The sequence below is a fragment of the Xyrauchen texanus genome, chromosome 38 (genome assembly GCF_025860055.1).
Source record: "Xyrauchen texanus isolate HMW12.3.18 chromosome 38, RBS_HiC_50CHRs, whole genome shotgun sequence".
Lineage (NCBI taxonomy): Eukaryota > Metazoa > Chordata > Actinopteri > Cypriniformes > Catostomidae > Xyrauchen > Xyrauchen texanus.
Window position 1 is genome coordinate 4,473,685 of NC_068313.1, and position 25,953 is coordinate 4,499,637.

Consider the following 25,953-nt stretch of genomic DNA (forward strand, 5'->3'; position numbering starts at 1 on the left):
CAAAATTCATTAAGAGAAATCATTTTTTTCCAATCTTGACACACTTTGTAACCAGTAAAACAAGCACATTTCCTTTTAGGTGTGCCTTTATCTGTACAGTCTCAGCTTTATTAATCCGTGTCGGTGCAGTTAAAGTTATCAAGATCAAGTGAAGTGGAGATGAGCGGCCGGATTATTAGAGCTGTTTAGCTTCATTAGAGACTTCATGAGGCGGAAAGGCTGTTACTCACATGATTGATGGAGGGGCGTTCCTTACTATGCCCAATATCTCTGGTTTTAGACAAGAGTGTATCGTACGATATTTGCTGTACTCACACTGCAAGCACACTAGTTCAGTATATGTTTTGCAATCTTCATCACATTATATGCACACATGACTACTGTATATTTAAATAAAGGCCACACATTTGTTTTGATGTTGTTTAAAGGTACACTCAGTATTTTTATCTTTGCACTGTTTTTGCGGAGGTGTTTTCTTTTCCTCCGCAACCTACAATCCACCTGCTACAGGTACAGTTCCCTGGAGAAGTATTTCCTTTTTTTTCCAGGTGAACCCCTATTATGTATATTATTCATTTGAAGTACCCCCTAGTAAGATTTTTCATGATGAATATTTCTGTATTTATTTTGCTTATATTCAAACAGACATGTGACTATAGCACTCACATGGAAAAAGAAAAAATCCTTGAAGAAATGGAAACTTTGACATGATTATTTTTCCAATTCTATCTCAGATCTGTCAGTCCAAGGGAATCCATTTTAAGAATCACAATTTATTTTGTACATATATTATTACTTATGACAACATGACAATGCTAAACAGAAAATACAGTATCAAAATCAATTGCTGAACTTAATAATGCTACAACTATTACTACTAATCATTTATCAGAGGTTCTCAACCAGGCGGACGGGAGTCAGAAAGGTTGAGAACAACTGTAATGTATTATTCTAAACTGGTCAATCTTAGCATTCTGAAGTCAAAAATCTTTGTATAATTTAGAGATAATGAATCAGCCAGTCATTTAAAAAAAAAGAAAAGAAAAACCCTTCAGGGTTACAAGACATGATGAGCATGTCAGGATTTATTTTACCTCTTAACTCCTGCGACACATGTAATGAGCCACGTAATATAATTTAGCAAAAATGTCGCCAGTCACAAATTTCATCATCAAACATTTTTTGCGACATTGAAATTCATATATATATATATATTTAAATTAAACTTTTTATTCAAATTATGTAATTGCATAATAGAAGAACTTTTGGTCTTAGACGTCTGAACCCCATTGCATTTATAGAAAATGATTATTTATACATTATGACATCAGAAGACATTTTCCATGAATGTTTTTATTTGCTAATACGCCAGACTCCGCAATATAATGCTGTTTGCTTTTATGCTATCATCCTTATAGGTGTTCTTCAAATTAGTATTTTCCTGCTTAGAGAAAAACATTGGCTGTCGCCATATATCTGATCATTGGCGATACATATTGACAGTATTCCAGATGGTAAAAATGATTTTAAAACAAAACAAAACAAACTGATAAAATAAACATTCTTCCTGGTTTCCTATTCATTTCTATTGACATTTGCTGCACATTCACAATGTAGTGCAACATAATAGCCACTTGCTTAATGGCATTTCTATTACACTGTAACTACAAATTACAAACACCAAGATCATAAATGTTCATTTTTGGTTGCAGAATCACTGAAATGCATTACTATTTGGGACATCCAAAGGGAAGCTAACACCTTTAGATATGAACAGTACACGGGACAAACTACAGTGACCCCAAAAAGTATTTGGATACTTAAATCAGACTTCAAAATGTCTGAAGGTCTAAAAAAAAAAAGAACAAACCAAGTAGCATTGATTTAAAACAACAAAAAACTTTTGGACACTTCCTGGTTGTCAAATGTTGGTGGAACATGTCAATAGCTAATATGAAGTACACCGGTGTGAACTTTGGTTCATTATTTGTTTGCAAATGCAACATGGTTTGATTTTCATCAAATGCAATGAAATTCATATATTAATTGTGTCTTATGTGTCCAAATCCTCTTTTTGACCAAACTATTGTAGGCGATTCTCAGTAGCTATATTGACAATCATATTTAAGACTAATAAGAAAAGCAGCATACTTTGGAAAACTGAGTATGTATGTGTGGATCTAATCTATCTTCAGCCAACAACATCAGATTAATACTCATATTATGATATTTTAATGATATCTTTTTAATTGAGAAAGTGAAGTATTGACAAGTATAATACCAATTTCTCCATCCTTCAGTAGTTTTGTTCCTTCCTTTCTGAAAAGTCAATCAATCTTAAAAAAATTCTAGCATCCAGCTCCCACCCAGAAAACAGGCCATCTCACCTAGAGCTCCCAGGGGAAATCTCAGTACAAAGTGTTCACCCCAGTTACCCGTCCAGAATTCTCTTCAGTCCCGTTTAGCTGAGTCTGTGCCTCTTCCATCGACTTCTGACGTCACTTGATGCGATGACGCACCAATGAAGACTCGTCCGTAATCTCACCGTCTCTGTGCCGTCGACAGGGCAGTATGAGCAGGATGAGGAGTACCATCAGCACCAGGACACATACGGCCATCAGAGTGTACACGATCACCCACATCAGAGGCTCCCTAAGAGACACACCGCCCATGCAGTCTGATGTCACGCCCTCAGCTAGGAAAGGCCCAGCGATTTCCGCTAATTGTACTCCACCATTTTCTGTTGAATAGAGAAGATAATTACGAAACACATCAAAGACAGGTTAGTTAGACAAAGACAGTAAGACTCTTTCAAGTTCATGATGGTTGCCAGTGTTATGTGTGAACTAGACAATGCGTGCCAAAAGTTTCTGTTAGGCCAAACACAGACATAGGTGCTTGGCCAATGCTTTGCAAGCACAGGGAACCATTGCACATGGCTATTTTTTAAATCAATATCATGGTTTTAGGTTAAAATTTTAAAGCTGAAGTGTAACATATATATATATTAACCCTCCATTACTGTTGGGGTCATTTTTGAGTTTTTAAAAAATATATTATTGATACAAAACAATTCCTTTATCGGAGCAGTACAAGGCTTGGTAACTTTTCCTCCAATTGCCATCTGAACACATAAAAAAACAACAACAACTGGACTTGATTTGATGAGTCCAAGTGGTTACAAAAAGAAGAGACACTTAGGTTCGGTTCAGTTCTCTTGGTCATCTTGTTCCGGACCAAAAATGAAAATGATACATTTAGTCCTGGTTCGTTTAGCGTTCACACTGGCATTTTTAACACTGAACCTAATGATACAAAACCAAAGGCATCAGGAAAAAGTCACGACCTGATTGGACAGCTTTTATGATGTGTATTTTTTGACGGAACTTACCGAACATCCAAAACAATGCTGGCGAAATGCACTATTTGCATGTATACATATATATATGGTGGTATTTTTACCAGCTGAGAACAAACAAAGAGTTAATAAAATGTGTAAAGGAGTCAAAACAATGGCAGGAATTCCACCGTTGTACACACAAACGAAGATATGCTGCAAGGACCGCTGACGGGCGGTTCCGACGACTGCACTGAACTGTAATGGGAAACATAGCTCCTATGATGAGAAGAACCAGATATGCTTGGAAGTCAGTATAAGGCAAATCACTTCCTGTTTTTGGTCCGTTTAGACGTCTTTGGTCCATGTTGCATTCATATATCAATCAAACCGTACCAGAGTTCATTTTTGATAGCGGACCGAGACCCACTTTTCAGGCAGTTTAGTGCGCACCAAGTTCGGGTGACAGCGTTCACACTCGTTCAAATGAACCGCATTAACAGAGCAATCGCATCAGAGTTCATTTTACTCGAACCAAACCTGCCAATTGTGAACACACCCTTCAGATTTGGCCCCCATAGGAAATGAATGGGTGAGACTACAACACAGAGCATCTTTTTTTTCATCTTTGTTTTATAAACATTTTGCATAGTTAAATATTTTTTTTAATCAAATTATGTCCAAATACCATCAAATTCCAGATGAAATGCTAAAGTTTTAAATAATGAATTTACTGTCATTTATTTTCTTTATAAAAATGTAAACCCTGAAGAGTAAAGGTGGTCGGCCTTTAGCGAACAGTATCCAAGGATTAAAACACTTTCTCCTGCACCAGCTTATTATGCAGAGACAACTATAAGCTATCAGTAGATTGATTTTCTTGAAAACTATAAACAATGTCTCTGGCACCATAAAAATTGCTCTGTTTGTTTTGAGCATCCAGTTGGACACAGCAACATTGGCTTAACCAATAGCGTGAGTTTAGGGCGGGTTGTTCAAACAACAGCAGACGGGGAGAGTGTTCGAAAAAGCTGTTTGAAAACAATGTTAATTTGGCAGTTGTGTTTAGTGATGCTAGTGGGGTACAAATTACACACTTAATCTTTAATGTATAAAAAACAATGTATATTGTGTGTCCTGGATCTGATCACCAAGCCTTTCACCATTTTTAATCACTTTTTTATTTTTTGGCATTTAAGTGCAAAACATTTTTAAAATTTCAATTATTCCATATCGAGTTAACAAGGCTGTTAAACAATACAATTAGCAAAATGCCCTTTATAATAGCTAAAAAAATATTTCAATTCAATTTCCCACATGCTCTCACACTGCGCACCTCCATTTGTTGGACGTAAACATTCATCTTGAGTAGTTACCAGCTGCAGCTTGACTCACACTGATGAAGTATTGGGACCGCGGTTCAGACCCAAATAATATGATGTGAACAGAGACCAGTCGGTCAGGTTGAGGGGGGAGGAAATGAACCCGAATTCGGACCTAGAAATGAATCCAAGTGTGAAAGCACCCTAAATGTGCATTGCTGCGGCAGTCAAAAAATGTCAGTTCTCAAGGCGGCATAGAGTTTCCTTCAAATGCCTGTGCCATTAAACTGGATAGGTTAATATTCAAATAAGCTAGCTATAAACATGTCAACAGTTTGAGTTTGGTTTACATTTTCTCAGCAAGATTCTCTTCAAACTGTTGCTCTGCAATGACAGTAGTGAAAGGAGAAAACCTGATAGGAAAAACTGACTGTAAACAAAGACAATTTACTGTAATGCAGCTATAGCGCCCCTTGTGGCAACAATTATAATCCAACGCATATTTGTGTTGTGAATTGTGTTCAGACATATTTCAGAATGCAACAATGCATTAATTGATGAATGTGTTCTTATTCACATAGTTGTGTAGAGTATTGGGGGGTTCAGGTCAAATATCAAAATCTAAATAACAGAATGTCAGTAACATTACAATCTACAGACACCCTTGAATCCACCTACCTGCACAGGTGCTAACTGCGAAGCCAACCCTCTTTTGTGCACGGTCAAAGATGACATAGAAGCCTTCCATCACAGTGGCTCCAATAACTAAGCCGTTGGCTGAACGGGAGATCCCAAAACGGAAACAGTCCAATGTGCCATCAATATCTGTAACTGGCTGGACGTACAGCTGCCGAGGCAAGATTTGTTTGCTGTTAATAATAAGAGAGTACACTACATGGCCAAAAGTATGTGAACACCCCTTTTAAATAAACAGATTTGGCTATTCTACAGTACGTACATTTTAGACAGAAATGTATGCTTCCAACTCTGTGGCAATTCCTTCTGGAAGGCCAATTACTATAAATGTAGTTAAAGGGAATGTTCACCCAAAAATGAAAATTCTCTCATCATTTACTCACACTCACGCTATCCAAGATGTGTATGACTTACTTTCTTCTGCAAAACACAAATTAAGATTTTTAGAAGAACATCTCATCTTTGTAGGTCCATACAATGCAAGTTAATGCTGACAGAACTCAGAAGGTCCAAAAAGGGCATAAAAGCAGCATAAAAGTAATCCATAAGACTCCAGTATTTTAATCCATGTCTTCAGAAGCGATATGATGTGTTGGTGTGAAAGATAAATATTCAAGCCAAAACAGCCTCCTTATGCACGTCCACGAGAGTTCTTCTTCTGTTTTTGCCGTTTCGCATTCTCTTTGCATATCGCCACCTTCTGGGCTGTTGTGCAAAAATGAATTATTTATACTTTTCCTTTGCTTTATCCCTCCATTTTTTATTTCTCCTCCCAGCCCTATAGCTGGTGATATGCACGAAGAATGCAAATCTGGCCACCATTAACTTGCATTGAATAGACCAAAAAAGCTGAGATATTTTTCAAAAAATCTTTGTATTCTGCAGAACAAAGAAGGTCATACACAACTGGAATGGCATGAGAGTAAGTATATTATAAGATAATTTTCTTTTTTGGGTGAACTATCCCTTTAAGGGGTGTCATGCACCTTTTATGCATTTTTTTGAGGGGGCCACCTATGTCAGTCCCCAACAACTATGGAAGCCAGATCCTGCCACGTAATAAAAAATTAAGAGGTATTTCAGACTTTTTATCTCACAATTATGACCTTTTTTCTTGCGATTGTGAGAAATGAAGTCACAGTTTCACAAAATAAACTTGCAATTGTGTGATATAAACTCGCAACTGCATGATAAAAAATCGGAATTGTGAGCTTATATCACAAAATTGCAACTTTATTTTTGCATTTGCTGTGGCATTTCTCGTTACCGTGTCACGTTCTCTCGGTGTAACAATCTTACAAATATATCATTAGAACAATTAAGGTAAAGAGTGTATAACCATACCATATGGAAATAACACGTCTGAATTAAAAGAGTCAACGTTTGTTGTAGCAACAGAATAAAGCCAGAGAACACTCAGATGTGCTTTCATTACTTGTCATCCGTAAGGGACCATCTTCAAATTCAACCCACTGCACTACCATTTTGGGAAAAAATGACTCTGAAGGTTGTTGTAGGCTGCCAGTGTATAGACTGACTTACTACATATTTTCACAGTTTATATATATATATATATATATATATATATATATATATATATATATATATATATATATATATATATATATATATATATATATATATACACACTGTATATATAGCTTCTATGTATTAGGCACAAGTCAGTTGAATATATGCTCTGACACCGCTGATGTTTTAGTGCAGTGGGTGGAATTTTAAGACGGTCCCTTACATACGACAAGCACTGAAAGCGCATCCGACTGTTTGCTGGCTTTATCCTGTAGCTACAAAAATGCTGAATCTTTTCATGCAAATATTTTGCGCCCATATAGTATGGTTAAATACTCTTTAACTTTACTGTGCTAATGATATATTTGTAAGATTGTCACATCGATAGAACATGACACAATGACAAGAAATACCACTGCAAATGCCAAAATAAAGTCACAATTTAGTGATATAAACATGGAATTGCATGATTAAAAACTCAATTGCAAAGTATAAAGTAGAAATTGAGAGAAATAAAGTTGCAATTGCAAATTTTTGAATCGCACAATTGCGAGTAATAAAGTCAAAATTATGAGAAAAAATTTTATCATTCAGAGTTTTTATCACGCAGTTGCAAGTTTAGAAAACGTAATTGTGAGTTTATTTCTTGAAATTGCTACTTTATATCTCACAATAGACCTTTTTCACACTCTGAGTTTTGGAATGTGGAAGTAAATGTTTGCAGGGTACATTTTGACAGCAGAGAAAGGGAGATCACAGCAAAAATTATTTTCACTTACCCATTTGCTCCAACAAGACGCCAAACAAAGCATAATGCTTTACATTAAATTTACACTCAATATTTGAAAAATTATAATATAATTTTTTTTCCTCGAGATTTACACTGATAAATAAGGCAGAAACATCATCTTTTTCTGTGAAGAAGGTCTATTGCGAGTAAAAAAGTCACAATTGTGAGATAAAAATATATTTATAAATATATAATTTATAAAAAAAAAAATTATTACGTGACTGGATCCGGCTTTCATACACAATCCATGTTTGACACACATGAACAAAGATTGCTTCCACAACGGTTTAGGCAAACATTCTTTTTTGCCTACAATGTTCAATCTACCTAATTATCAAAAGAACAAATACTACTGGAAGTTGAAAAAATCCAAAATTCTAAATTGTCTAAAAATGTGACGGGACATCATACACAAAATGTTGCCAGTTAATAAGGCAGAATTAGGAAGCAGCAATTTTAAGACCCAATAGCACAAACTGGAAGTTCAGTACTGGAGCTGTATTTGGTTCTTACCTGTGGCAGAATGGTGATGCGGAATGACTGACTGCTGTTTGTTGCTCTGAGGTAGATTGAGAGTTTAGGAAAAAGCCTCCATGGTGACTCCCCTCTCATCCAGCACGCAAGCTTGGTGCCATCAAAAAATCCAGCGGAAAAGTCTTCAATCTAGGAGAGAGGGCAGGGTTAGAAAAAAAAAGGTTTCAAGGTTTGGTTTTGGCTGGTTATTATGGTTGCCACTTTTGAAGTTTTAAACCACATCCTCCACAGTTTTAGCAATAAATGCATTGAGTTAATATGCATTATTAATAAAAATTGTATATCCTTTCTTAAATGCTAAAATCAGAACTTCCTGACCCATGACTTATAAAATACATTTTATTATTTGTCTTCTTTATGTATACATTTTCGTTGGTTTATCCGTATTTTTTACTAATAAAAAAAAAAAAAGTAATTTGTTTATATTTTCCCTTCACCTGTATTTGTCTTTATGAGTGATTGTATTCATACATTGTTTGATCTTATTGAACATTTATATAGAAAAAAACATTTGTGGACTTTTCAGACAGTTCCTTACCACACCCTCCACAGTATTAGCACATTTTAGCACAAAGTGTGGACTTTCCAGATGGTCCCTTAACCACTGCAGACACATTTTTCAACTTATATCAATGTTAAATTAGTGATCTGGAATGATTTCTCCATGACACCATCTGACCAGCTTAAATACGGGACAAAATGTGTCGAGTTTTAAAGGCTTTTATTGGCAGAACCATTCAATATATGAGTCAATATTTACAGTGTTCTTTGTTCTTCATAACCTCTGCAATTCACTCTGGCATGCTGGATATCAGCTTCTGGGCCAAATCCTGACTGATGGCGATCCATTCTTGACTGATTAGTGCTCTGAGTTGATCACAATTTGTGGGCTTCTGCTTGTCCACTCACCTTTTGAGGATTGTCCACAGGTTCTCTATGGGATTAAGATCCGGGGAGTTGCCTGGCCATGGATCCAAAATATCAATGTAATGATCTCCAAGCCACTTCATTATCACTCTTGCCTTGTGACATGGTGCTCCATCATGCTGAAAAAAGCACGGATCATCACCAAATTGCTCCTGGATCGTTGGGAGAAGTTGCTCTTGCAGGATGTTTTGATACCATTCTTTATTCATGGCAGTGTTTTTGGGCAGAATTGTGAGAGAGCCCACTCCCTTGGATAAAAAGCAACCCCACACATGGATAGTCTCAGGATGCTTCACTGTTGGCATGACACAGGACTCATGGTAGCGTTCACCTTTTCTTTTCCGGACTATCGATATTCCAGATGTCAGAATGTCCAAACAGTCGGAAGGGGGCTTCATCAGAGAAAATAACTTTGCACGAGTCTTCTGCTGTCCAATCCTTGTACTTCCTGCAGAATTTCAGTCTGTCCTTGATGTTTTTCTTGGAGAGAAGTGGCTTCTTTGCTGCCCTTCTTGACACCAGGCCATTGTCCAAAAGTCTTTGCCTCACTGTGTGTGCAGATGCACTCACACCAACCTGCTGCCAATATTGAGCAAGATCTGCACTGGTGGTGACACAATTCCACAGCTGACTCCTCCGGAGGAGACAGTCCTGGTGCTTGCTGGACACTCTGGGTGTCCTGAAGCATTCCTCACTGCAGTTGAACCTCTCTCCTTGAAGTTCTTGATGATCTGGTAAATGGTTCTTTCAGGTGCAATATTCTTTGCAGCAATTTCCTTGCATGTGAGGCCATTTTGATGCAAAGCAATAACCATTGCAAACAAGAACACAATGATTGCGCACTTCTTCCCAGTCTGCTCTTATAAACCAATCAGAATGGTAGAGTGTTTTCACCTGACTAGTACTCGTTTACACTTTCCCAGGTGCTGCTGATATGATTAGTGAAATGATGTTGGCTGGTCATTTTGTGCCAGGACCAAAAAACAGTGAAATTTGTTTTTTTGTGGTAAAGTAAATTTTTTTTGGCCAATTAAGCTTTTTGCAATTATTTAAAATGCATCTGATCGCTTTGCAAAATCTAGAAACAATGTGAATAAAGCCAATGGAGTTTGGCTTTGCTGCAGAATTTAGTTATCACAAATAGACACACAAGAAGAGCAGTACTAAAATGTTGCAATCATCTTATAAATCACAACTATTTTATTGTATTATAGTAGATGTTTTTTTTTTTAATACCCTTTTCTCCCAATTCCCACTACTTAGTAGGTCCCTTCAAACAGCCCTTAGTGGGTCCTGACACCCTGGATGAGAACCACTGATCTAGGAGATTAATAATAGATGTATACAGTGCATGTCATTGAAGAGACGATAAGTATATCCCTCACATCCTAGATTTAGTCTTTGGAAAACATTTAGTGCTACTTGAATTGGTGCTATTTTAGTGCAATTCTATGTTAATTCTAGGGCTGTCAATTTAACGCTTTAAAAATATTAACACAATTAATCACACTTCCCCCAGACCATAATAAGGAAGATTCCTGAGAAATGAAGCTTGTAGTACCACCTGTTTACTCCAGAGGGCAGTAAGTGAAATTTCAGCTGTATGAGCAATGTGCAGTTTATACAGTGAAAAAACACTTCTGTAGGCAAAACAACACAAACATGTGTTACGTTCAAAACACTTGAAGGAGCGCAAATGCGAACGAAGGGATCTCAAGGTGTGTTTAAAGATTGAGTATTAAACTATATTTAACTTGACACAGTGACCTAAACATTTTATGTTTATGATGCAACTCACCCGAGATGCGACACAAGCATGTCTGATGAAGGGTGTGGCTGGATTGAGATGGTGCAAAATTTGGAAGTTATAAATATTTAATCACAAATAAAATCAAAGAAATTTACTTCAAACTTATTTGTAAGTACTACCTCACTAATTATTTTCTTGTAGAGAGATTTAATTGTGATGTCGATATTTTGTGGTCTGCAGGTGGAAAAAAAATCTAATTTCTTTTTGGAGTTGTCCCTACTCGACTTGTTTTTGGTCTGATTTCTGCAAGATTGTTAGAGATCATATTATTCCCAGCATTCAACTTTGTTTTGAAAATGTTTATTCGTCTCTTCATAATGAATATTATTTGATTAATGTTCTGCTTTTGTTGGCAAAGTTTAGTATTCATAAATGTAAGTATGGTGGTCATGAACCATTAGTTTTCATTTTTAATTCAGAGGTTCAGCAATACCTAAGAACAATTTCCAATTTGAGTAACAAGAAATCTGTAAAGTGTATTGAAATATGTAAACAATTTGATATTTTTATTAAACTGTTTATTTATTTATTTTCCATTTTGTTGTTGTTTGTTTTAATATACCTCTTGGCTCTATATGTAAAAGTTTTTTAAGCATTAATAAAAAAAATTATAAAAAGTCTCGGGTCCTTAAACAAGCCCTCATAATAAATCTCCAAATGATGATAAATTCACTTGTGAAATGGATTGCTGTGAACTGTATGTCAATGACTGGCTTTTGATCAATAATATGGTAGTAAACAATACATTGTATTCTAAAGCCCCTTTCTGTATTGTCTTATCAATGATTAACTCTTCTGCCACAAGAATGTAATGCATTAATTATCTGAATATTTTTATATATATATATATATATTTATATTTAAAGATAACTATTTATAATTATATATTGATATAAATATGTATAATTATTATTTATTGTTATATGAGGGGCTTTCTCAGCAAATATTTGTATATGCGATTAATTAATTGGGACACCATGTAATTAATTAAATTAACATTTTTAATAGATTGACAGCCCTAATTGTTTAGAAAATGTTAATAATGCATTACACTTTGTTTTCTTTTCTTTCCTAAGAAGGAAATAAATGCATTTTGACAAGAATCAAATCACAGCATTAAAAAATAATGTGATTAATCACAATTAAATATTTTAAATTGACTGACAGCACAAATAAAAACAAATATCAGCCATTAGGAAGGTCATACCAATGATGTTTGCATAATGGCCTCCACCACAGCCCTAAACACATTTGCAGGTAGTCGCAGTAGAGTTGTCCCGCTGTCCACAATGGCTTTATCGGCGTTATACTGGAAGAGAAAAAAAGGGAGGCACAAATCAGTCAAGTCCTTCATCAGACCAAAATAAATACTTTATTTCTACACACATGTATCTCCCCCAAATATTATTTGGACACTAAAGCTAGTCTTAAACTGTATTTCAGTTATGACAACTAAATTTAGGGCAATATGGGATATGACAAGTTGGTAGGTTTGGTATGAAGGCTTGCTACTGCGAGAACATACATAGAAATGCTTTGTCAGGCATGCACGACATACATTTAGACACACAGTGGCACCAAAACAAATTTGGACACTTAAACTGCACTTAAATACTTATCAATTGAATTGCATTAGAGAACAAAATATCAACCAAAGTGGCATTATTGTAAAGAAAGATAGCATGAGCACACTTTTAATGTAAAAAATTTCACAAAAAAATATGTTTGTTAGGTTTTAAATTACTACCCCAATTCCAAAAATGTAGGGACAGTATGGAAAATGCTAATAAAAAAAAAGGGATTTGTGAATTCTATTCATCCGGTGCTATATTGAAAGCACTACAACAACACACCACTTTATGTTTTACTTATTTTATTGTTTTTTTTGTTGTCGTTTTTTTTTTTTTTTAAATCTACATATTTAAATTCAGATGATTGCAACACACTCTAGAGAAGTCAAGACAGGGTCAATTTAGGACTAATAGCAATCTGACAAATTGAAATATCAAGGTAATGTGAAACATGATAAATAGGCCCTATTATGCTTTTTGGGATTTACCGTTCCTTTAGTGTGTAATATACCTGTTTGTGCATGTAAAAGGTCTACAAAGTTACAAAGTACAAAGTCCATGCCAAAGGGAGTTACTCTCTCCCACAGACAACACTGCTCTTGGCTCTGTCTCATCTGTGATAGAAAGTAGGACAATGGAATTGTGTTTTGTGGTCAGACGAGTACATATTTCAACTTCTTTTTTTTTTTTTAAAACAGCGGTCATGTTCTCCGAGCAAAAGAGTTAAAGCACCATCCAAGCTGTTATCAATGTCATGCCAAATGCTAGTATCTGTCACGTATGAGGTTGACACCTCCAACCGCACTTCCATCTTACTGGAATCTTTTACAACAGGGTGAATAGAATTTACAAATCACTCCTTTTTGTTTTTATTCGCATTTTCCACACATGGGGGGGGGGTGGGGGGTTGTTGTTCAAATATACTGTTCAAAACTGACACAAAAAGTATTTGGACAGTTTTTGTCAAATGTTACTGGATCATGTCCATAATTAACGCAATGAATTACAACTGTGGTTACTCTGCTAGGACAACTGTGTGAAGTTGAGGGGAACTTCATAAATCACTGCCTCATCAGATGATGAAAAGTCTAAGAACAGTAACATAAGTTCAGAGAAAAGGTCCATCATTATTTGCTTGTTCAAAGAAGGTCACTTTATTTACCAGATCAAGAGAGATAGAGAGAGAGAGAGAGAGAGAAAAATGAAATGACCATCCCATCTGAAAATTGGAAAAAGCGGATACATACACAAAATAATTTCACGGATCTTCTTCAGTGTGTCTAATATCAACGTGCAGGGACACAGATAACAAACACACACATCTGAAGCTCCTTTAATACAGGTAATCCTCTAAAATAATGGATAATTCTGCTCGAAATGAAAGTTTTTGCACTTTTTTGTCTTTTTATCATACAGTAGCACACTGACATAATGATTGATGTATGTCGATATGAAATCAGAGACCCTCTCCTCGAAATCTGAACACAAGTGGTCACAGGAGACTCTTTAAGCAAAAGATGTACACACTGATGTGTCTCGTCTGACCAAGAGGCATCTTAACACCAGGTGTAGACCAGGTGAAGTGTACCAAAGATTTCTAGATGCAAACTTCAAATCAGGTAAGAAATGATTCAAAAGACAAAGGTAGATGAATGTTAGCTATTCTTAGCAGTGTGGATGAGTTGAAAGCTTTGGTAGCTGAAACTTTGAGGAAACTTTCACCACAGCTTTTACAAAAAACTTGTTGATTCTATGCCAGGGTTCCCCAATTAGTTTTCATCAAGGGCCAAATTCTGTACAATACAAAGTCAAAGGCCACAGACGTCGATGTAATGACAATGTTTTTTGTGCTGCTACTATTATTATTACTATTGTTATTTTTATTATTAAAAGAGTCACGCATACATATTCATAATTTTAATAGTTCCTTTTCTCAGTATTAGTAGCCTGTTTTATTTATTCAAATGATTAAAAACATTTTTACAAATGTTTTTTGCTGCTGAAAAAAAACAACAAAAAAAAACACCTTCAGACCAATCAGGGGGAAGCAGCAGCACAGCGTCTACTACTATAGCACAACTACTATAATTGTAGTAGTATTATAGTGAATATCACATAACCTTACAGTATTGATATATTTCTGTCATACTTTTTTTCCCTATAAATTTGCTTTTTATTTTGATGGAGCTTTTATTTTGAAGTGATGGCAGATTCCCACTCTGCAAAAGCCGGTCACTACATGACTCACAGTGATTACTAAACAGCAAAAAGCTGCTATTTAATTAAATGAATATGTACTTTGAATGTGCCTCGTGCTACAACGTGAATCTGCACTCTGTTTACTGTCATCTGTTGCAAACAGAGCGTGCAATGCTCATGACGCTGTTTTCCCTGTATGAGCCTTGGAGGAGCTTCAACAGGTATGAGCAGCCGGCATCAGCACAGCACTGTCTTCACACATTCACAAGCGGTCACATTTTAATTACATGCAAACTATATATTTGTCTCAATAAATCGCAGCTTTTTCGGTTAAATAATCTCACTAAGACAAAACGTGATTTTAATTTGCAGGCTGAATGTTTACCTAATGACATTCATATGTGAGATGGTATCGGTTTTTGCTATTTCAGCATTTTTACGAGTACCAGTACATGAGCGTGGTATCGGACTGAATTTGTCCAAATACTTTTGGTGGCTACTGTGTACTGAATTAATTAAGGAGCATATTCTGTGATCATTGGACAGTGTTGTGTACCTCTTTGCAGTCCAGATTTAAATTCTGGTCTCCAACTTCAAGCTTCAAGACTTCCACCTGGTAGTACCACTCTTCTAGGACTGGGGTGTACCACAATGAACCCTGGTAAAGAGTCGGTTCAACCCCTCCCATGATCTGAAAGAGCACAACAAAATCAATTTGTAAAAGCATTGAGGCATATAATCTTTCTTTTCAATACAGTAAAATAATCCCAATCCCAACTGAATGAACAATGGATTTCCTTGATCTGAACCCTTAAAATAAAATGAAAAATAAATTAAAGTATATAAATTAAAGTGAATAAAATAAATATACAAATCTGAACCCTTTTCACATATAGGCAATATATATTAGAAACCTAAGTAAGTATGTTCCTTTTTAGAGGTCAACAGTTTTTCCATTTAATCTGTGGCGATAGCTACTTTTGGAACTATCGGTTATTGACAGAAATAAACACTGATAGTTTGCCGATAGTCCCATGAAAGAAAAGACATTTAAGAAGCATGGATATCATTGAATGTTTATATAAATAACCATTACTGATTATTGATTCAAGCATATTTTGATTGATGGTGTACCTTTGATAGACATGACCCTAAATGGAAAAATTGGTTACTCCGTTATCACCCTTTTCCACCACCTTATTTATCGATTTTGGGTCGATATCGGTCAAAGTTTAATTCCATGTGCTATTTAAACATGCTATCTAATGTAAAGAAATAAAACTCAAAACACATCCTAAGACAATCTAAAATTATTGACTGAGAGCTGGTGCTTTGGCTCCTAATTATAGAATCCAATTAAGAGGCTAGTCAAATTTTCCAGAAAGGCTTTGGACATGGTTCATTGTTAAACACAGGACACACCCCTCCCCACAGAGTCTCCCATCTGCTCTGCTCAGCAGGGTACTCCACGTCTCCTTTTCCAGGGTTCTTGTATTGCTAACAGAATGTGCCAGCAATGGGGAGCTTTCTTTAGCTTCTCACTAATGACACACGCTGCTCTATAGTATGTGAGATGCGGAGATGCGCTGTGCTATTATGATAGTTGAGTAGCGCTGAGATGCTCAATCTGTCCTTGATCGCTTTTAACTGGTTTATGGGCGGGAAGCCCATACAGCACCAACTCATATGGTTAAAATCCATTTTACTGACACATCATAAGTGGCCAGCCAAGGCAGGTCGCTGTTTAAACCTAATATTTACTTCTCCAGTGGCCACTTGTAATCAGAGTAGCTGATTTATTAACTATAGAGAGTAACAGTCTGGTTCCGGAATTAAAAAATCACGTTAATATTTTTTCCATGCAGGAATTGATTGTTAATGATAGCCTTTAAAAGACAGACCTACTGTTAGAGCCGAGGACGTTAATTGATGGTATATGCTTCTGCTGAAGCCATTGATCCTAGTTATTTCAACTTTTTGTTAAATAGCAGATTTCCTGATGAAGAACTGCTGTACACTGTACACTATCCAAAATCCTCTAATTAAGAGTGTCGTGGCAAACAAACGGCAGCAAACTAATCCAGCATTGACCATGACCACTTCCATGATGCGATGCAATCAAGTCTGTCTCCCTACACTCAAACTACTAATATTTTTGTAAATATATTAACATTTTGCAATACATTTAATATGAATAATTTCTATACTTATAATCAACAACTTAAAAGCAATGGTTTTATATATTTACATTCTGTTGAGCTCTATTGACATAAAGTCTGTTCCACTCTGCTTCTTATTCTGCATAGGAACGGCCAACGTAAACTGCTAAAAATAATTTCTAACTCCTTATTATGTATCTAAAAATCCAAAAAACAAGATACATTCACTTGCAAAGATATTGAGGGGCAAACTCACTAAACAGTTTAATCCCTTTTACACATGGTATATCATCACAAAAACCTGTTATATCCACTGACAACCCACAATTTAGTTGCCATGGCAAAGCAGGTGTACTCAGTGCTGAAATAGCACTAAATCTTGAGTATTTAAATTAAGTCATTGTCATTCTTTCCCACCCAAGCACGCATTCTTTCTACAGTATGTAAATTATTCTTGATATAAAATGCACTTAATTCTCAAATTTCTGTGTCATTCGCCCAGCATAATTAAAATTGTGCCATTACCGACCAAGCAAAGCAAGCAGTAAACTGCATTTTATTTACACATGTGTATGTATGTTTTCTATCCATCAAGGCAGTAGTAATTTATCAACTGAAGGAGAAGAGCATAATATGACCCGGTCAAGCTCAGTATCATTGTTTAGATGGTAGTTGTAGATGTGAGATCAGTTTACTATTTTGGGCTGTAGCAGGTGAACAGTATATTTTTTTAGGTCTACTTGGGGTTGGGAACACACCAGACTGCCACCCGCTGGGTCAGCTGCAGTGCTGGCAGAGACTCCTGCACCACACATCTGCAGAGAGAACACATCTGGAATACCGGTTTGCCGCACAACAGAGTTGAAGAAGGGCTCTACGGACGGGTCAGGCTGAAAGAGGAAAAGACAAAAAGTTATTCTATTGAATTTCAATCATTTGAATCATTGTGACATTTTGCAATAATCAGCTAAATTTAAACATTTGTAACTTCACGTAAACAAACAACCCTTAAAAAGGCAGTACGATGGTCATAAATTAACTGTCCGAAAATAAATGGCAATGAAAGTGACAAAAATAGCATCTAAATTAAAGATGCATGGGCAAAATTACCATAATAAATTCCTCTGTTTTCTTAATTTGCTGTTGTATTTCATATGACTTTGTTAAGTATTACTTTTTTTTTTACTGGTGAATTTATTTTTAATGAACAGATTAAATTTAAGAACTTAACACAAAAAAATGATTGTTAAGAAAAAGAAGAAAAATCAATTATAGGGGTACCATTGCACCTTAATCAAACACAAAACGTTTCAGTTCTTTACTTCCATATATGCCAAATATACACCCTCTATATCCTATTGTGTATACTTATATGAGTATATGCACCACTCTCAAACTTAAACACCACTGATGATGGAGTAGACAAGCCACACCTTTGTGACACAAAACTTTAACATCCTAGCTTGGCTAAATCAAACAGTTACACCCAACTCCCAAGTAAACACACCGCTCCTCAATAAACCTACTCTGTCACAGCGCCATCTCACTTACTCGAGCTAGAAGAGGGTATGCAAGGCCCAAAATGCCTTGCCAATTGATCCCAGGTAGGAAGAAGCCTTCCGAAGTGAGTATTGCGGCAATGTTGATGGTGATGCTGCCGCTAGGTCCTTGAGGAATGGCGATGAAGTCAGTTCCCAGTTCCCCTTCCCATTCTCCCTGTGTGTATTTCACTGCAACGGCCCGCTCTTTGCTTTGATATGTACCGGAACTGAGCAAACCAAGATAACATTCATCACTCAATGATATGCATAAAAAGGCTGGAATGTAATGATTGTAACACAAAACTGTTGTCTGGTTGTTTTAGTAATGTGTGATGTTCGTTCATTTGCAATTTAATGCCATGTCAGATTCCATGGCTATTTTCATGGCGAAAACCAGGTTCAAATGTGACAAAATGTTCAGTGAATTGTATAGAAGGCTTTCAAAAACTCAACTCAACAAAAAGTGTGGTCTGAATTTGTTAAACATCTTTTCAAAAGTGTGATCTTACAGTGCTCTGTTGTAGAAGTGTGTGATGTAGGGATGTGCTGCTGCAGCTACAGCAAAGTTGCTGCTTCCAGTATCAACCAGGATGTTCAGCTGCAAAGACAGAAAACAGTTCTGCGTCATTACCTGAATTATTAACAAAAAGTCACATTACACCCATTGCACCATAGTTTATAGGTCATTTGTAAATCATTCAAGAGAAATTCTTAGTATTGTAAAATATTGTATTATTAAATAGTATTAAATATAGTATTGTAAAACACTTCAGAAAATACTTTAAAATCCATCCCTCAGTTTTTAGAAACAAACAAGAAACACATTTACAGTAATGTATGTCCAATGGAATTGGATGTACATTAGGTGTACAGTACAGAAGAAATATGAAGCTTGAATGTTTGTAAATTATTAAATTAAAGACGTTTATTATTTGACTTCACTGCATGTAAAAAGTGCTTTATAGACAGTTCTGTCACATCATTGCCTGGTTTGCAGGCATATATCACATGAAAGTAACCAGGTTCATCATCTTTACATGGCCATGACTGAATGTATGAATGTATGAGTTGGATTGGATATACTGTGTCAGACAAAGTTAATTTAACATGCAGAGTGTTGCATCCACACTATAGTAAATTACACTTACAATAACTACACAGAAAATAAGATTTACATTACATTATTGTATTTACTGATTTCAACACCAAACCTATCTTTTGTATCAGCTTTATAGAGGCACATTAAGATAAATTCTGTATAAGACAGTATTCATAAAGACATGACAACAGAAGTACTGTTTTGATTGCCCGGGCAAGCATGTCGGCCATCTGGGCATCAGCCTCAATTTGGAACGTGTGTGTGTGTGTGTGTGTGTGTGTGTGTGTATATATATATTATATATATATTACACAGATCAGCCACAAAATTAAAACCACCTGCCTAATATTGTATAGTACCCCTTGTGCCGCCAAAACAGCGCCAGCCCGCATCTCAGAATAGCATTGTGAGATTCTATTCTTCTCAACACAATTGTTCCGAGCATTTATCAGAGTAAACTTTGTCAGTTCGAACCAGTCTGGCCATTCTCTGTTAAACTCTCTCATCAACAAGACATTACCGTCCACAGAACTGCTCCTCACTAAATGTCTTTTTTTAGAATAAATTCTAGAGACTGAAAATCCCAGAAGATCAGCAGTTACAGAAATACTCAAACCAGCCCATCTGGCACCAAAATTCAGCTATGTGATTATCTAATCAGCCAATTGTGTGGCAGTAGTTCAGTTTATAAAATCATGCAGATACAGGCCAGGAGCTTCATTTAATGTTCATATATAGCCACCAGAATGAGGAAAAATTTTGATCTCAGTGATTTGGACCGTGGCATGATAGTTGGTGCCAGATGGGCTAGTTTGTGTATTTCTGTAACTGCTGATCTCCTGGGATTTTCACGCACAACAGTCTCTAGAATTTACTCGGTTGGCACTGTTTTGGCGGCAAGAGGGGACCTACACAACATATATATATATATATATATATATATATATATATATATATATATATATATATATATATATATATATATATATATATATATAGTTCAAGTCAAAAGTTTACATACACCTTAGCCAAATAAACTTAAACTCACCTTTAATTGCAGAAAACATTCCCTGTTTTAGGTCAGTTAGGATCACTACTTTATTTTAAGAATTTGAAATGTCAGAATAACAGTCGAGATAATTATATATTTCAGCTTTTATTTCTTTCATCACATTCCCAGTGGGTCAGAATTTTAGATACACTTTGTTAGTATTTGGTAGCATTGCCTTTAAATTGTTCAACTTGGGTCAAACATTTTGGGTAGCCTTCCACAAGCTTCTCAAAATAAGTTGCTGGAATTTTGGCCCATTCCTCCAGACAGATCTGGTGTAACTGAGTCAGGTTTTAGGCCTCTTTGCTCGCACACACTTTTTCAGTTCTGCCCACAAATTTTCTTTCAGATTGAGGTCAGGGCTTTGTGATGGCCACTCCAATACCTTGACTTTGTTGTTCTCAAGACATTTTGCCACAACTTTGGAGGTATGCTTGGGGTCAAATGTTCATTTGGAAGATCTTTGTCCCCATGTGCACTTGCAAACTGTAGTCTGGCTTTTTTAAAGCAGTTTTGGAGCAGTGGCTTCTCAGTGCCTTTCAGGTTATGTCGATATAGGATTTGTTTTACTGTGGATATAGATACTTGTCTACTTGTTTCATCCAGCATCTTCACAATGTCCTTTGCTATTGTTCTGGGATTAATTCGCACTTTTCGCACCAAACTACGTTCATCTCTAGGAGACAGAATGCATCTCCTTCCTGAGTGGTATGATGGCTGCGTGTTCTATGGTGTTTATGCTTGCATACTATTGTTTGTACAGATGAATGTGGTACCTTCAGGCATTTGGAATTTGCTCCCAACAATGAACCAGGCTTGTGGAGGTCCACAATTTTAATCTAAAATCTTGGCTGATTTCTTTTGATTTTCTCATGATGTCATGAGGTAGGCCTTAAAATACATCCACAGGTACACCTCCAATTCAGTACACCTCCTGTCAGAAGCAAATAGGCTTGACATAATTTTCTGTAATTTTCCAAGCTGCTTAAAGGCAAAGTTAACTTTGTGTTTGTGTACTTCTGACCCACTAGAATTGTGATACAGTCAATTAAAAGTGAATAATTCCCATAGTTCCATTTATGTTATTCCATAGTTTTGATGACTTTACTATTATTCTAAAATGTGAAAATTAACATTATAATAATTATCATATATAATAAAGAATTATGATATATATATATATATATATATATATATATATATATATATATATATATATATATATATATATATATATATATATATATGACAAAATAATGTTTTTTTTAAAACTTCACACACATGAGTCCCCTCTGTTTTATGTTTGTTTTGTCACATGGCTTCAATCTGGTGGATTTTCAAATATGAATCATATTTTAAAACAAAATTGTTTCATGTTTTTTTTTAAATATAAATAATAATAATAAAAGATTATTCAGCAATACTCATCCCATTTATTTCCAGGAATTTCAGCTTTTAATGAGACTTTGGTGTCTCCAGAAGGTTACACCACATGACATTAATTACTTTAATTCCTGAATATATATAAAAATGACTCTGAATACAGTAATTGAAAACATGTTCTTCACAGTAAAGGTGTATTCAAGTAATTGTTTAGTGCGAGTTGCATTTTTAATGTATATTTGTCATATATATATATATATATATATATATATATATATATATATATATATATATATATATATATATATATATATATATATATATATATGAGATACAAAAAATACATTTACTTAAAAGACGGGATTTTAATCGACCAGATTAGCAAAAATAGTTTAAAATACAAATTAAGTAATATTAGGCTACATGTTTCCATAGTCCCCATAAGCTAAAATATTTTCCCAAATGTTTATGCTTAAATATCAGCCACCCGTATCCCATCAATCCCTGCTGGCACGATGGAGCCCTCCAATTTAACCACTCCAAGCATATGTTTGCCAGGCATGTGTGGAATAATGTTGTCTGAGGACTGGTTCAATGAGGGGGAACTAATGAGATAACAGAGCTGTGCCATCTCATTTAGTTGCCAAAGATGCCACCATGGGCATTCCTCATCGTTATTGCCATCATAATATACACACAGCTCTGCTCTGCTACACTCATCCAAACAGCTTCATTTAAAAGCACTTTGACTCTTAAACCCAGGAATGCAATTTAATGCCGTGTTTGAATTAAACAGAAGGGAAAATCTTGAGTTGTTAAGTAATGATTTTATCTCTAGATTAGGGAGATGAGTGGATCTGAGATAGATTGGCTTTGGCTATGTTCAGAACGGCATACTGAATACTGCTCAGTATACAATGTTAATTTCGGTCAAAATATGGGACGTCCCAGACTCCCAGCTAATACAGAACAGTTAGCAACCCTAAAGTAGTATGGTTGTATACTATTCCAAACATAACCTATTTGTGTTTCTGGCAGGGGTGTGGAGAAATTCAAGAGGAGTAATTTTCTTATTGTTTTTGCAAGACATTTGTGAATAATCTAACAGATCTCAACTCAACTTTTCAGGGTTTTACATTATTTTATAGAATTCCCTAATCCTACCAGGCTTTATTTAGAGACAATGATGATGAGTGTTCTGACAACCAGTACAAACTTAAAGCATAACATCTAGGAAAACATCTGAAACACCTGCGTACTCTGGGCGCACTTTGCAAAGCTGGCACTTGACAGATGGTGTATTGAGCACTGTGGCAGGGCGGAGGGCGGGGCCGGGTCGTGATCCTACACACCCGGTCCCGTATTAGGCTAATTAAGCCTCCGTGAGGGATAAAGGTCAACTGCAGAGGATCGTGCGGGAGAGAGAGATCGTTTACGGACATGTCCGTCATGTGTGTGTTTATGTTGTCTTTAAATTTTAACATTAAACTATTATTTATATTGAAAAGCCGGTTCTCGCCTCCATTCCATTGATCCCTTTACACTGGTGCCGAAACCCTTGAAGGAGGAGGGATACGCCGTAGTGGAGTTCTCGCTACTACCGTCCACCCCAACGGAGCAGCCGTGGCCACATGCCAGGGGACGAGGAGCCCAGCCGCCTGAAAGAGCACGATGGCCGCCGACAGCGAGGGGAGAAGGGGCTCCTAACTGACCACCTGGAGCGGTCAGGGCCGCTGCAAGGGGCGCAGGAGTCACCTACCAGCTGCTGAAACACGGCGGGGTTTAAGACCGCCAACCGCGAGCGGGGAGGGGCTCACTGCCGACCGCCTGGAGCGGGAGAACCGCTGCCAGGGGCGAGGGAGACCCCTTCTGTTCCCCGAGAACGCGGCGGGGCGTTCCGTCAGCCAGGGGCTGGAGGACTGCCGCTGATCCGCCCGGAGAGGCGCGGATGTCGTCCGATAGAGGGTGGAGGAGTGGCCGAGGAACAGGCTGCGGCTTATCGGAGAACTGGCGAGTAAGACTTTTTTTTTTCATCTCTCTCTCCTCTCGCTCACACTGTCGCTCTGCGTTGGCCTTTTCCCTCTTTTAAATTTTACAGTGTTTTTTTTTGGGGGTACTACACTGTTACAGGAAGTACTCCCCCATTTTAATTATTTCTGTTCCCCCCCCCGTCCCCTCCCAGGTAGATGGGGATGACCTGCCGGCAGCCCAGACTTAAAGCACGCCTTCCCCCAGGGAAAGGGGTGGGGCGTACATCAGGCCGGGGGCTCCCCAGCCTGAGAGAACGAGGAAGGAATGTGGCAGGGTGGAGGGCGGGGCCAGGTCGTGGTCCTACACATCCGGTACCATATTAGGCTAATTAAGCGTAAGGGATAAAGGTCGACTGCAGAGGATCGTGTGGGAGAGAGAGATCGTTAACAGACATATCCGTCGTGTGTGTTTATGTTGTCTTTTAAGTTTATCATTAAACTATTATTTATATTGAAAAGCCGGTTCTTGCCTCCTCCTTTACATTGATCCATTTACAAGCACATTGAAGAAAGGTCTTGCACACTGACAGTCTGCTGTTGACTGACTTGACTCACAGCATTTACCCTCACCATACCCAGGCAAAATGCGGGGCACCTTCCACCAATGTGCATGAAGCATGCACTAAAAAACAAGTATGGAGGATATTTTAACATGAAACACCTTAGCAACCCATTTTACATTCTAAGAGAAACCAGATGTTTAAAATAATGCAGGACAGGCCTTGATTGTATCCATATGTGATTATGAGAAAGAGCATTGCATAGCAGAATGGATCCTGACCAGAGTACTAGTTTGCAGTCTATTATGGACAACTACTCTACTGAAACACCGGCAGCACCAGGGTCACTGACAAAAAGTCTGTCCGAGGTGGAATTTTTATAATCTTTTATTATAAAAAATATATATTTTTTAAATCTATTTTAAAATACATGTAATGAGTTCATAGAAATGTTTTCTTTGTGTCCATGTTTTACAAATGTCTAAAAAAAAATGTTATTGCATTTTACAATGTATTTACGAAAATGTATTTAGTGACAAAATGTGGTGTGACCATCAAATAAAAAGGTATTAAATACATTTCTTGCACCATGAATACATGTGTTCACAACTTCATCAATTTCAAAAAAGTTTTTTAAACATATATTTCAAGGAAACCGATGAAAGCTGTGTCATGACCAAAAGGACTAGGTCATGAGTACAAGCGGCAGAAATTGTTTCCTCAGAAGGGTGGCGAGCTTCTCCCTTAGAGATAGAGGAGCTCAGTCATCCATCATCCGAGTAAAGCCGCTGCTCCTTTGTGTCGAAAGGAGCCAGTTGAGGTCATTAGGATCTGGTACAGATGCCCCCTGAGCGCCTCCCTAGGGAGGTGTTTCAGACACGTCCAGCTGGGAAGAGGCCTCGGGGAAGACCCAGGACTAGGTGGAGAGATTACATGTCCACACTGGGTTACTCCATATAACTTGAACAAAACATGCATAAGTGTCAAAATATTGATATTTAATTATGACATAATATACATTTAAACTTAACAAATATTAACTTCTTTTTTCATTTTTTTTTTGGTCAAATGACAACAAAATGGCTACCTATATGTTGGTTACAAAACTTGACTGAATTGGGACAAACTTTTTCAAATATTAAACATACTGTATTTTAAAACTTAAAATTTTTCACTGTATATTTTTAAAGAAATAATAATTAATGAATATTCTGCACTACTCATACCAAAAAATGTTTTGTTGTTGAAGAATGTAACGGATGGGCAAGGAGGTGGCGGAAACTGGCTGAACAGTCAACATAAAGTTTAATATCAAACTCAACATAAAACAAACAAGAACCATAAGACTAAAACACATGCAGTGCGTCTCTCCGTATTTCTATCAAACTGGCACCGCCAGCCCCCCTTTATCTTGCTCTCCTGTTGATCATCTGATTCAGCGCCATCCGTACACGCTCATGGCCCGGCCATGCCC

The 25,953-nt window shown here is 36.7% G+C and overlaps 1 protein-coding gene across 1 annotated transcript in view; it reads right to left on the reverse strand.

Annotated features, from left to right (window-relative positions):
- Positions 1 to 611: 611 nt before the first annotated feature.
- The window catches only part of bace2 (beta-secretase 2), a 35,906-nt gene continuing 10,564 nt past the window's right edge, over positions 612 to 25,953 (reverse strand). The window contains exons 2-9 of the mRNA XM_052110082.1: positions 18,926 to 19,014; positions 18,427 to 18,643; positions 17,634 to 17,765; positions 15,273 to 15,407; positions 12,154 to 12,255; positions 8,189 to 8,338; positions 5,338 to 5,506; positions 612 to 2,740 (exon numbers count right to left, since the gene is read on the reverse strand). Of these exons, the coding sequence (XP_051966042.1) occupies positions 2,499 to 2,740; positions 5,338 to 5,506; positions 8,189 to 8,338; positions 12,154 to 12,255; positions 15,273 to 15,407; positions 17,634 to 17,765; positions 18,427 to 18,643; positions 18,926 to 19,014 (1,236 nt within the window). The 3' untranslated portion in view covers positions 612 to 2,498. The remainder of the gene's footprint in view (positions 2,741 to 5,337; positions 5,507 to 8,188; positions 8,339 to 12,153; positions 12,256 to 15,272; positions 15,408 to 17,633; positions 17,766 to 18,426; positions 18,644 to 18,925; positions 19,015 to 25,953) is intronic.